This window comes from Medicago sativa, chromosome 1 (assembly GCF_051527215.1).
Source record: "Medicago sativa cultivar Bolivia chromosome 1, Bolivia_mono, whole genome shotgun sequence".
NCBI lineage: Eukaryota > Viridiplantae > Streptophyta > Magnoliopsida > Fabales > Fabaceae > Medicago > Medicago sativa.
Window position 1 is genome coordinate 89,553,046 of NC_140749.1, and position 13,160 is coordinate 89,566,205.

At 32.8% G+C, this 13,160-nt stretch overlaps 2 protein-coding genes across 4 annotated transcripts; both read left to right on the forward strand.

Annotated features, from left to right (window-relative positions):
- Positions 1 to 144: 144 nt before the first annotated feature.
- Positions 145 to 2,632, forward strand: LOC146958908 (uncharacterized). 3 transcript variants are annotated; one of them, XM_085740397.1, is made up of 6 exons: positions 145 to 747; positions 829 to 915; positions 1,506 to 1,974; positions 2,052 to 2,176; positions 2,270 to 2,354; positions 2,449 to 2,632. In XM_085740397.1, the coding sequence occupies exons 4-6, from the start codon at positions 2,110 to 2,112 to the stop codon at positions 2,624 to 2,626; spliced, it is 330 nt and encodes a 109-aa protein (XP_085596523.1). In that variant the 5' UTR covers positions 145 to 747; positions 829 to 915; positions 1,506 to 1,974; positions 2,052 to 2,109; the 3' UTR covers positions 2,627 to 2,632. The 3 variants fall into 3 exon arrangements, 2 of the variants coding, with proteins under 2 accessions (XP_085596523.1, XP_085596524.1); XM_085740398.1 differs by having other exon boundaries at positions 1,879 to 1,974; XR_015024753.1 differs by lacking the exon at positions 2,270 to 2,354 and having other exon boundaries at positions 610 to 747; positions 2,449 to 2,582.
- A 2,516-nt stretch (positions 2,633 to 5,148) lies between these two features.
- Positions 5,149 to 10,288, forward strand: LOC146958909 (cyclase-like protein 2). Its single transcript, XM_085740413.1, has 7 exons — positions 5,149 to 5,524; positions 5,625 to 5,669; positions 6,660 to 6,732; positions 7,262 to 7,359; positions 8,460 to 8,530; positions 9,688 to 9,834; positions 9,997 to 10,288. The coding sequence occupies exons 1-6, from the start codon at positions 5,176 to 5,178 to the stop codon at positions 9,814 to 9,816; spliced, it is 765 nt and encodes a 254-aa protein (XP_085596539.1). The 5' UTR covers positions 5,149 to 5,175; the 3' UTR covers positions 9,817 to 9,834; positions 9,997 to 10,288.
- Positions 10,289 to 13,160: the final 2,872 nt, after the last annotated feature.

Sequence of the window (13,160 nt, forward strand, 5' to 3'; positions counted from 1 at the left end):
ATGAGTTTAATTTATAAATTTAATAATTAGTATATTCTATTGATGTATAATTAATTGATACAAAAATATAATGATGTATTGCCACGTCATCAATTTATGACTATGGCAATTCCCTGTCACTTTCTCTTATCCCTTACTCTAAATGCTTATTAGGTCATGCAACCATTAACCCTAATTTTTCCCTCCAATAAGCTGTCATTAATTGCTAATCCCACTTAAATCTAATATTTTGCCCTCCTATGCAAGTTGAATTTGAATTTCAAATTGACCTTTGGTGTATCCCATGCATGCCCAAATAATCTCCCATTCAGCATGATTTATGCGGTTTACCAAGGCAAAAATCACGTTCATATGATTCCCAAATAATTCTTTTTCTTCTTCTAATTCCCAAACAAATCAATTCTCTCAACTTCTCAAAAAACCCATCGCTTCCTCCAATTCCTCTGGTCCATCGCTTCCTCCAATTCCTCTGGTCCGACCTCCATCACCTCACCCTCTCTCTCCCAAACCTTCTGATTGATTAACGATTCAGCCGGCAACCTTCCCAAACCTTCTGATTGGCTTTCGGTGGGAAGAGGAAGCGCAGCAACGATTCCGACGCCGAAGATTGGAGGGAAGAAGAATGTTGAGTATAACGTGCGCCTTCTCTGCTTATCCTTCGCATCCCGTTCGAATCTCCACTCCAACAACATCTACCATTTCTATGCCTCTCGCTTCTCTGTTCCTATCAATCCCTTCGTTCCTGAGGTATTCGCTCACCACTCTATTTTCTCATACCGCCATTTCGCTGCTTCAAAATCACTCAGAATTGATTTTGTTACAATGCAGGTTATTGAAGCCGTTGATGCATTGCATTCAGAATTCAGAGCAGTGGATAATTTAGTTGCATAGATTGGTTCTTATACTTTGTGGAAGGTGTTATTTCTCTTTCAATCTGTTTCTATAACTATGCTGAAAAACATTTTGAATATTACTTTTCTTCATTCAAATAGGAATCTTTTATATCTTTTGTTGTGATTGTAGCCAAGTTGTAACAAGCATTTTGGCTATCTGAGCTGAGAGATAAATTTATCCCCAAATTTTGAAGTTGATTATCTAAAATCTAAATGTATGCAGTCATCATAACTACTAATTGTTATACAGTTTAAAAATTATTGTAATCACCATGGATCTCTTTCTTACGCACTTATGGAAAATACAAAGCAAATTTTTTTTTGGTCTTTGCCTAATCATATACAGATGTTAATGTGAATACAGTTTGCTCGATTTAAAATTTTGGTGCTTATTTTTAATGTCTTTGAAACAGCTTAACTATAACCTTATGCATTATTAACATTCCCTTGCTAATAACCTTAAAATTAGGCTTTCAGCCATTTTACTCCTTTAGATTGTGCGTTTAAAAAAAAATGCAGATTTCTATATTATAGTGTTTCCTTGCTAATAGCCTTAAAATAAGGCTTTCAACCATTTCACTCTTTTAGATTATGCGTTCAAAAAAATTGCAGATTTCTATATTTTCATAAAGGCTGACAAGTTTCATGCTACCATAAGGAAGTCTCTGGTGAAAAGTTTTCAGGCCAAGATAAGTGAGGGATCACTGTACGAGCTAGAACAAATCATGATTGGTTTCAATGAAGGTCCTTTCAAGCTAACAAGGCATAAATATAAATTACCATGATGCAGAACTCTAGGTGGACAAAAATCCAGAATGAGCCTAATATACCACTGAACAGTTTTGATTTTGAATCTTTTGAATCAATCCTGGCTTCAACAGTTGAGGAAAAGATAGTTGGCAATGCACTTTACAGTAAATGCAATAATTTCCACTGTATTTTTGTTTTGTGTTTTCAATTTTATGACCTATTTGTTTTGGTGTAGATGTGATTGGTCACATTGTTGAAAAGGATGCGCTGAGGGAGACAGAAAAAATGGCAGGAAGAGTAGGGTCATTGATCTTACTCTCGAGGATCTGGAGTGAGTTACCTTACAACTGTTTCATTCCATATAGCATAATCATCTTCATTTACTGATATGTTGTTTACATTCCACAGAAATCGTTGAGTTCATTGTTCTTTATGGGGTGATTACGCTGATAAGTTCTTGCAGTATATGGAGGGCCATGACATTTCAACGCCAGCTATCTTAATGCAGTACTGCAAGCAACGGAAATACATGGGTATAGATTGATCTGAGTTAGTTTATATCGTTTATTATTTATAAAAAAAAATAGGTTTTCATACCACTGATCATGTGTCATTTTGTTGGGAAGGTATGATGGGAGTTTCAAATTCCTTTTTTGGAACAAATTTGATCATTAACGGGGATCATCCTGAATTTTCTGATTATGAATCTAAGTAAGAACTTAAAACCGTGTCTTTAGATTTTCATATTTTTATAACAAATGAATCACATGTATTTTCCGATGGATGTTTTTCTATATTCTATTAGGATGGAAAATGCAGAAATTTGTGTGACACAGGGTGTTAGTAGTATATCTGGACATAATTTTGTTCCTTTGAGCGATGATCTTCTCAACACTAGGAGGATGTCGATTGAGGACCTTATTGAAGCTAACGAGGTTTGTGTTGGAGGTTTTAGTCTTTTTGACAGTTTAGGTTTCGTCTGATTGCATATTGATAATAAAATTAAATTTGAAAGCATGACTAAACCCAACTTTGTGTTTACAAGCCATCTGGTTTAACAATTGAGTTATGCTTCATGTTTGATTCAAAATTTCCAATTGGTTTTATTCCTTACCAATGTAAGTGTGAATCGGAGTAATGAAGCACAATATTAAGGTGAATAGTTTCCGCTAATGTTCAATGGCTTGGAGCAAGATAATAACACAATGAAGATGGTAGCTTAATGTTGGAGATGAAAAGAAGACTGAGTTTTGATGAAGTAAAAGCCTTACAAAAGAGCTTTAAGTTGAACAAGCTAGATCAAACGTGATATTAGAGATTTTGATGTTTTTAAGTTTGAGTAAAATCACTTTGATTGCACAAATAAATAACCCACTTGAAATCCTTTTTATTTTCTTTGAGGAAACCCACTTGAAATCCATTAGTTATGTGATAATCTGTAACTACATTTACTACATCAATATGGTATATACACAGCGGTATCATGATAACTAAAGTAATGAATTAATGATCACATTGAAGCTAGAATTCTGACATAGTTTTTTTTGCATTTCATTATAATTAGATAGCAATGTAAAAAAAAAATATAGATAGCTAAACAGTAAACACATTAATCCAATAGAACTAAATGCTAATGTGATTTAGCCCATGTTTTGTCCCTCTGTCTCTAATTATAAGCCTTTTTTATGATAAATTGCATTCTTAAATATAAGTCCCTATTTTTTTAAACGTAATATGTGTTTTGATTTTTTTCTCTTCAATATGTGTTTTGATTTTTTTCTCTTCAAACATACCCCTTGATAGTAATACAAATTTATCTTTGATGAAGGGAACAATTTGCAAGTTGGTCATGGTACCCATGTAAATGCTAGAATAAGGGTAATTGAAGCAATTATCCATATATTAATGCACTTACAGCAAATATGATCGACCAAGTCTCACAAGTTTTTTTTTTTTTTTTTTGTATTTGATTATTTCACACATTAAAAAAGAATGGTAAATTTTGTCAAAAAATTGAAAAATTAAAGAAAGTGAATGGTGATTTAACAAAATTGCTCTTAATTATTGATGTACTCACTCCGAATTTATATACAAGTAAAAAGTTAAATGTATTTGGTCCATATTTGGATCAAATAAATTTGACCTTTTGCTTATATATAAGTCCAAATAGAGTGTTTGTATTATCATCTATGGATTTGGTCAAATCTATATATTTGGTCAAAGTTATGTCTTTGAAGTAAAAGTTATGTCAATATGTAATATCGGTGACAATGTCTTTTATACTATTTGATGCCAGATTATATTTTAACATTAATAAAAATACAATATAATTTATTGGTCTCTATTATAGCCGATGAGACCCGTCCTTGATTATTGAAATATTAATTGGGTTTTAAATATTTTTAAATCTACATTATAACTATCCTTCAAAATAAAAATCTACATTATAACTACACCATCAAAACAAAATACATTTTGAAATGATTTTAGCTCATAAGACCCGTGCGGCGCACGGGTCATCAATCTAGTTTCTTCAAAACAAAGACACCATAGCCACAAGCATCCTTTCAAAGAGGTGAAAACTGTTGTGACGTATGAGTTTTTTCAATGAAGTTTTAAATACGACCAACCAAACGATATCAACCTACAAAATATCGCAGCAATGCAAAGACGAACTTGAAACCTAAAACTTAATATGTATTTTCATCATATAGACATGAAATTTGCTTCCAACATATTCACTTATTTTTTTGACACATACTCACTTATAAGACGCTTGTTGTTTTCAAATTAAATTAAATAATCTAACAATTCGGGACAACATTCCTCAAATAAATAATACTCCCTTCGGTCACATTTATAAACAACTATTTCATTTTCAGATTCATTAAATAAGCGATATATCTTTTTTTGGTTACAAAAAGCGATATATCTGAAAATAGAATAGTTGCTTATAAATATGACAAAAATAAGTAATTCACTACTCAAAACTCTCCATTTGGATAATGTTTATTTCATAACCGATACACATATCATCAACTTTCTCTTTTTCTTTCCCAATTCTAAAAGAATTGCAAGCAAATAATCTCTTTCTACTTAGATAGTTTTCTCATGATTAGTAAAAGATAATTTAACCTCAGGTAAATAATACATATGTAAACTTCTAGTTCCCCCTTAGATTCTTTCTTTGTTTTTTTTTTTGAAGAGTTCCCCCTAGATTCATTTAACATCTTTTTTTTTTTCTTCCCATCTATCACGTTATAAACATATCATCACACCACTCTATTTCTCTCTTATAAATCCGTTCTTTTTTTCTTATTGGAAGTAAGATACTGTGGTTTTTATAAAATTAATCTTATTTCTTATTTTTTTGTCTTTAATTGAGAAATGCTTATCTCAAAAAATATGAAGTAGGAAATTCACACTATTATTTTATAATAATCACTACTAAATTTGTGGACACACACAGTACCAGCACTCATATAAGCAAGCAATTACTAAAAATAAGCAAAGCAAGAAAAAAAATCGAAATATGAAGTATCAAGCGGTAGTAGCGTTAGCCTTGGTGGTTACAATCTCCGTAACGGCGGTGAACGGCGGCGATAACCTTATCCCTCCTCGCCGGGAAGTATACGACAATGGAAGAATCTTCGATATCACTCACAGGTATCAACCAGACATGCCAGCTTTTGAGACTAAAGATGGTATCGGTCAATTCTTGTGGCTTCCAAAAAGCATGAAGAACGGTTCCATCGCTAATAACTCTGAAATGAAGCTTCCAACTCATACTGGTACTCATGTTGATGCTCCTGGACATGTCTTCGATCATTACTTCGATGCTGGATTCGATGTCGATTCTCTCGACTTGCACGTCCTCAATGGTTTGTTTCATCTTCTTTTCTATTCTTCTTTTTTTTTGTGTTTTATTTTGATTATTGTTATTAAGCTTTTTTTTTTGTTTGTTTATGTGATATTTTGCAGGCCCTGCTCTATTAGTTGATGTTCCAAGAGATTCTAATATAACTGGTATGCTATGCATATTATATTTATAGCTTCTGATAATTTTTTTGGTTTAATTTCATATTTAGGACATGTTTTGATTGGTTTTTGTAGATATAAATACTTGCGAGACTGTTTGGAAGAGCTTACCAACATAACTTATTTCTATAAGCTCTTTAGAATAGCTTATGAAATCAGTTTCTAGCTTATATGAAAATAGTTTGACTTTATTTTATCTTTGGTAATAGAAATAAGTTATACATAAACAATTACTCATTCTGGACTCAAATATAAGCAAAAATACCTACTTTCACACTTATTAAGGATGACGGTTAAACTCATTTAACTTTCTTGATAATTTTATGTAAAACAGAAAACACATTTAGTAGTCTACCCCTAATTATAATGATCATCTTCTCACAACATTAATAATTAATGTGGGGGTGTTTCTGGAATTGTTGAAAATTCCGCCTTAATTGTGGTGTGCCCTAGTCGCCTAAATTGCAGCCTCTGGTTTGCCTTCATTGCATTAGCTTTGAGGTGGTGGATTTAGTCCCACATCGGTTAGATAAGACTCTTGATAAGAGTTTGCAAAGAGGAGGCACTCCTCACCTTACAAGCCGGTTTTGTAAGGATGAGTTAGGCCCCAGATTTCCAACTGTTTTGTGACACTAAACATGCATAGAATAGATAACTTTTGCTTATATTTGAGTCCAATGCATTTATGTACATTTTTGCTTATAATTTAGGCCTAAGTAGTATATGATAAACACTTATGCCAGAATTGATTAAATATATTATACTGTACGAGGAGGATCAAATATTGTAGTCCATAGAAAACTTTCAAAGAATTTGCCTATTTTAATCAAACTTTCTCATAGTCCCAAATTTCAGTGTCTTTTATACTTATAATAAAATCAATTGTTATTTTGATTTGGAAAAACTAGAAGGCTGGATTTACTACTTCTATTTGTTCTTAACTGTTGATCAAATGAAAATTGTACTTTTCTTTTCCAGCTGAAGTTATGAAGTCATTAAATATTCCCAGAGGTGTAAAGCGTGTACTCTTCCGAACATTGAATACCGACAGGTAATGTGCACAATATCACAAGTTAACTGAATTGGCACTGTTATAGGGAGAATCACAACTAGGGAGAATCACAACATTTTGTTAGCACTAGACCAATTCAAACTACTCTGCTGATAGTTACAGATTTCATAAAAGTTTAAGTAAACATCCATGAAGTGCAAGTAGTGACATCCAGGAATTTACCAAAGACCAATTATGTGTTTGTCTCAACTACTTTTGACTCTTCTTTTCATTTCAATTCCTGTATGTGTTATCTGAATGTAGATAATTGTATTCATATTCTTTGTACTGGTGTCAATGGCCATATTGTTCACGATAAGTAGCAATGTAGCATATTAAAGTTGGGGTGGATGTAAAGCAAAAGAAACATTTAATTATGATTTATGGGTTTTATTCACCACTGTTCAAATAGACCTTGATAGTCCACTTATATGCTCGATAAGATCTTGATTTTTTTTTTTTTCATAATCTTTTAACTTCATATCTCATTTGAAGCCTAATTAGAAACTGAAGCTTGTTGAACTATTAGGCGGCTTATGTTTCAGAAGGAATTTGACTCGAGCTATGTGGGATTCACTGTGGATGGCGCAAAGTGGCTAGTGGAGAACACTGATATTAAACTTGTTGGTAGGCATAAATTGTTTTTCTATTTTTCAGCTACTTTTACCCGTGACATTTATTCCGACATTTGTGACCGTGTCTAGTTTTGCATTTGTAGATTGCTTCACTTTATACATTGTTTTTCTGGACACCGACTCCATAGGTGCTTCATACATGTAGTGCAATATTTATTAGATGAAGATAATATTTGGCTCTGTAATCAACAGCAGTCGTAGCGGACTAGCGGCCGCTATAGTGGCACATAAGCGCTATGCAAAATCCTGATTAGTTGCACTTATGAATAGTGGCTGCAGCGGACTAATAACGGCTGTAGTTGCCGCTATAGGGAATCTCTTGTAAAAACCCGAATATGCCGTTGTGTTTTAGATGTTCTCTCTGATTTTTGTTGGACTCTTTGGTTATTTCACTGTAAAACTCATTTGCTTTATACTGAGTTTAAAACTTAAATTCCTAGTTATAAATATCTTCAATTTTGTGTATTGATCTATTTTTTAGCCTTTTCATGTGTACTGTGGTATAAATTTCTGTACCGTTTCCCTAAACTTTGACTTAGCGGCTGTACTACTACCTGCTACGCTATAGCGCTTTGGCGGTCGGCCGCCACACAGCCCTATCCACTACTGACCACAAAGATATTAGATTTTATGTGCTCTTCAATTGAATGAGTTGAATAGGCATAATTTTATTTTCTTGGTGAACATAGGCAGCATTTTTTTACTTTTGTGAATAACTACTGATCTCATCTTTATGATACCTCTCTCTATTTCATTATTTATTTGCAACTTGGAACATAGAGTTGCTAGTAGTTCGTACAATAAAACTGTAGAAGAGTTATTCTAAATCTTATTAGGTAACTGGCTGTTTCACCATTTCATTTTTTATTGGATTCAAGATTATAATGGCTAGTGATGTAGTAGTTTCATAAGACCACTCTGCACCTTGATCTTCTCCTTTTATGACCATACTACTACTGTGATGTACTACTTTTCTCATCTTCAATGTATGTTTAGTTGAGAGATATCGCACCCCAATTTTTTTCTCTTTCAATTCTTAACATTTTTTTGGCTCAATTTTGCTAGCTGACTTATTTATGTGATGTCATGTAGGTATTGATTACCTATCTGTTGCTTCTTATGATTACTTGATTCCATCTCACCTTGTGTTTTTAAAAGACAGGGTAAGAAAGAGTCTCTTATTTCTGAGAACTGACGTTTTTTGTTTTACTTTTAGTTAGCTGATTATTCCCTACCCTTTTTGACTTAAAACTAAGGGAAATGTTAACTTGTGCCCTTAGGGCACAAGTTTAGAAACTAAACATAGAAACTTTTCATTGGAAATTGTGCATTCAATATATTAAAAGTTTGAAATTTTGTCTTTTCAATACAAAAGTTAGTTTTTAATTCCATTTTTAGTTTCTTAACTTGTGCCCTTAGGGCACAAGTTAACATGACCCTAAAACTAATTGCATCTCAATTCTCAAGGTCTTTAGGGTCAACATATGTTACTCTCCAATAAACCTGGGATTTTTCTTTGTTAATCTTGCTAAGTAATTTTAACTTTTCAGTGTTGGTATCATTTGTTTTGGTGTGTTTAAAGTTCCATACACAACTGGGAGCTTTGGTTTTCATCAGTTGTGATTTTTGTAACCATGAACATCATAGGGATAGCTAAAAGTGATTCTCAACACAAAAATTGATTTTGATGTATTTAGGTGATGTTGATTGAAATTAATTTTGCCTAAGAGTTGATTCTAACTCAGGATTTGTAGCTTTTGACTCCAAATGTGATTTTTACACTCAAATTTATTGTTGAACTCACGTTTATGTGAATATATCCGAACATAAACCACTTAACATTCAACTCACTTTTATCTACAGTCTATTTTACAAAATAAATACGAATAAAATCAATTTTTACCGCATAACCAAACACACGTTGTAGATACTAGCTCTCTCTTTGTCATGCTCAACACACACTTGTACTATCATATCCAATTGTCAAATTGGTAAGTGTATACTTCTGATAGCATACTACTTGACTGTTTTGATAGTTGTTGAAACTGAGATACCAGTTCATTGATGTTTTGTTTGCTGCACATCAAATCTCAGTGCTTGGTTGATTTGGTGTGTGTTATTCTGATAAAATATTAAACTTGATAGTTTGAAAGATATTTTCGAATTTGTTGGTAAACATGTGCAATTTTAAACAAGCATGCTAGTGATGTCTTTTGTTCCTTTGGATAATTGAAGGTCGAATGTCAAAATTTGCTTAATTTGTTGCTTGAATAAGTACCAGAATCAACATGACATGAACTAACTACTCCAAATACTTCAGGAAAGCATTCTCGTCGAAAGCCTGAAACTTGATGATGTCCCAGCAGGATTATATTCAGTCCATTGCTTACCTCTTAGGTTGGCTGGTGCTGAGGGATCACCAATACGATGCATTCTAATCAAGTATTAGGTTATGTGCGATTTTGAGGTACACAAACTTGTGTTTCCTGTTGCATTTTTTTTTATTTTTAAATTTCTGGTCTTCAAAGGGTATGTGTTATCTGTTCCACAGTTCCTGCTTTAAGTTCTGCCGAAAGAATTTGATTCTTTTCACTAAATCAATCACTTACAGAATTTGAAATTGCTGCAGGAAGCAGTGCTGTCTCAGAATCCATGGGAGGAGTGGATCATCATTGATGTATGTATGTTTAGAGCAAGAGGTAGAGAGATGCAGCAATCTATTAGCACTACTTTGAATATAGTTTTATTTTGCCTGTTGAACCAAATAAATTGCCGCAATGGTGTCTTTATGGAGCTAGATAGTAACAATATTACACTTTAACTTTAGTGGCAAATGTTTGCATTACACTTAATGTGTATAAATAAACAAACACTCCAATAAGGCAATGTTTGCATTGCAATTTCCTATGGAATTTTGTAAACTCCATCTGTGCCTCGAATTTCACAAAATTCTGTTGTGAACAACAATGAAAACAAACAATGAGCGTATGTTTGGTTTGGTGGTGAGATTTGTGGTGCGCAACAATGTTGATGTGCGAAAATGCTGCTTCACAAATTCCAATGTCGAAGTGTACCGGAAACACTGGAAATGGAGCGCGAAACCAAACATATGCTCCCTCATTTTGAAAAAGAAAAGAGTATAGTATATGTCAATTATTTTACCTGTAGTTTTATGAAAAACAGCTTTAATTACTCAGAATTTAAAAAAAAAAAAAAAAAAAGTATTGCACAAACAACTACACGTTTGGGTCTATGGCTGGTTTGGTGCTCAGTACTACTAGTGGCAACAAAGGCTGCAGTACGTTGTCTATGATTCACATGAATCCAAGCACTTCACGGTGCCTGATTGCTTTAACAATTGTTGCTGTAATTGGTGCATGCATGTCGTTTCTTTTTGGTATGCGTTTGCATGCCTAAAGTTACGCTCTGATACCCATACCAAGCCACACTATGTCCTTGTCAACTATGATGCATGCATTGATTGATGCTTGCACCTTATTGTTTTAAGATTCCACCATCAATGCTCCCAATATAAAGTTCAACTTAATCATAAATCAGTTCACGCCCTCTTCATCCCTTGATCAGTGATGTCGGATCTTTTAGAGGAGAGGGATAGCAATAATGATAGAAAAGCCTTGACCAAACAACATAAAGCATCAGAGAAATAAGGCCAAACAACAGAAACACTACATGTAACTCCTTTTTGTCATCAGAGAAATAAGGCCAAGATAATTATATATCACCCATATTCATCTAAATGCATGTTTGGATACACATGGATTTTTTATGAAGTCACGTTGACACTGATTTTGTTGTAGTTCTAAAATGCTGTGAATGTTTGGATAAGAGGTGATATTGATAAAATCACGACAAACCACTATGATTTTTGCAAAAGCTACACTTTATAGCTTTACAAAATCATGGTGGCTTACCGTAATTTTTCAATCTCACCTCTCATTTAAACATGCACGTAATTTTTGACTAAATCATGATTGCACTTTGTTATCGATCAAACTCATTGTCAATCCGAAAATGCATACATGGATGAACTTAAAACATTTAGAAAACATGTTTTTATTTCAAGGGAGATAACATGTCTGTCATTTCTAAAATGTTGGTTTGTTTAGTAATCCTAAGAAACTATGGTCATTTCTTCCTTTCAGATTATTAAACCTTAGATCAACATTTTAAAGACATTTTTTTTAGTACGTTAATGGTTTAAAACATTGAAACTGGTTTTGCTCCTATCAAAACATAATCAAACTGGTTTTGTACCACAAAACCATGAGGGTTGTACCCGAAACTGCAAAACTAACATCAATGAATTAATCATAGTTCGGTTGCAATTTGCAACAGTTTGTCGCGGATCACAATGGATTCATTTAATTCAATTCAATTTATAAGTGTAGATAGAATTTTAACTAGGAAGCCTCAATCAAAATTCTAAGACCATCTCCTGAATTTAATATTTAAAATTCAACTAATCGCAAACTCAATTCTTTGTTGCATCAAGTTCTAGATCAACCAAACCAAGCTATTAAGGCGTTGTCATAGAGAATTCAAGTTCTCAGATAATATTTTCAGTTACACACTACACTGTTCAAGCATCTCAAAACTTGGTAACCATCTCAAAATGTTCTTTGTAGGGTAAATGCAAAAATTGATTCACCGAGTTTACTGCAAAATCAATGTGTGATCAAGCGAGCAATAAGTGAATTAACTTAGAAACTTTTTTTTTTTTTTTTTAAGAAACCTAGAAACATTTAATAGCGAAAAGTATCCACACTTTTTTTTTTTGAAAGGGTTCCACACATTCTTCTGGTCATCTCCAAGCTTCTATTTAGCTAGTCTGCAATCAAACTCATTTCAATCTTGATAAGGAAGTATAAAATGTAATTTTTTTGAGACAACATCCTATATATCCTAAATCTTTTACTAAACTTTTCAACGAGACAAAGATCCTTATTGCCCAATGTGACTCTAGATCTGTATGCAAAATGAGATTCAATTAAAATTAAGGTCCAATTAAGTATAATATCGTAAACATTTAGGCAAGATAATCACAATTAAGTACAATATTGATCCAATAATGTTAAGCTTGGAACAAGTAAAATATGTAGTAGTAGTTATTCTTAGTTCAGACATTGAGGTCATTGATAGTGAGTTTAAAAATATTGAATTGTTTTTTATTATTCAATTCAATTGTTTGGTAACCTTGATTACAAGAATAATACAAGTAGGACTGCAACATTTGTTGATTTTTTTTTTGTCGGTAAAATCATATTCGTAATTTTTGGTATTTCTCATTTGTTGCATACTCCAAATGATTTTTCTTAACTAACATTGTTAATGCTACATAAGTAACTTAAATTTGAGAGTCGGTTCAATGAAGGATATATTGGTTTAGGTATTGCATTAGTCCAATTTAATTTTGTAAAGGACTATTTTTTTTTTGGACTAATCTGACCCCTGTAGTTTTTGTGAGGGGCCAAAATGGAGTAAACCATCAAGTTGATCTCTTTCTTTATAAGCCGTTTTCAAACCCGTTTCTGACTCTATTAATATTTCAAAATAGTTTGCCTTTATTTCATGTTTCTTAGTTGAGTCCCTCTGTTAGTCTATGTGATCTAAAGGCCAAAAATTACCACTTTAGGAGTCACCAATCTAGGCAGAGACCAAAATTGCAACAAAAATGATAATTGAGAATCCAAAATATTTGATTTTAAAATGTGAGGACTATCTTCACAGTACAACTAAACCAAAAGGGGAACAAAAAGTACAACTAAACCAATA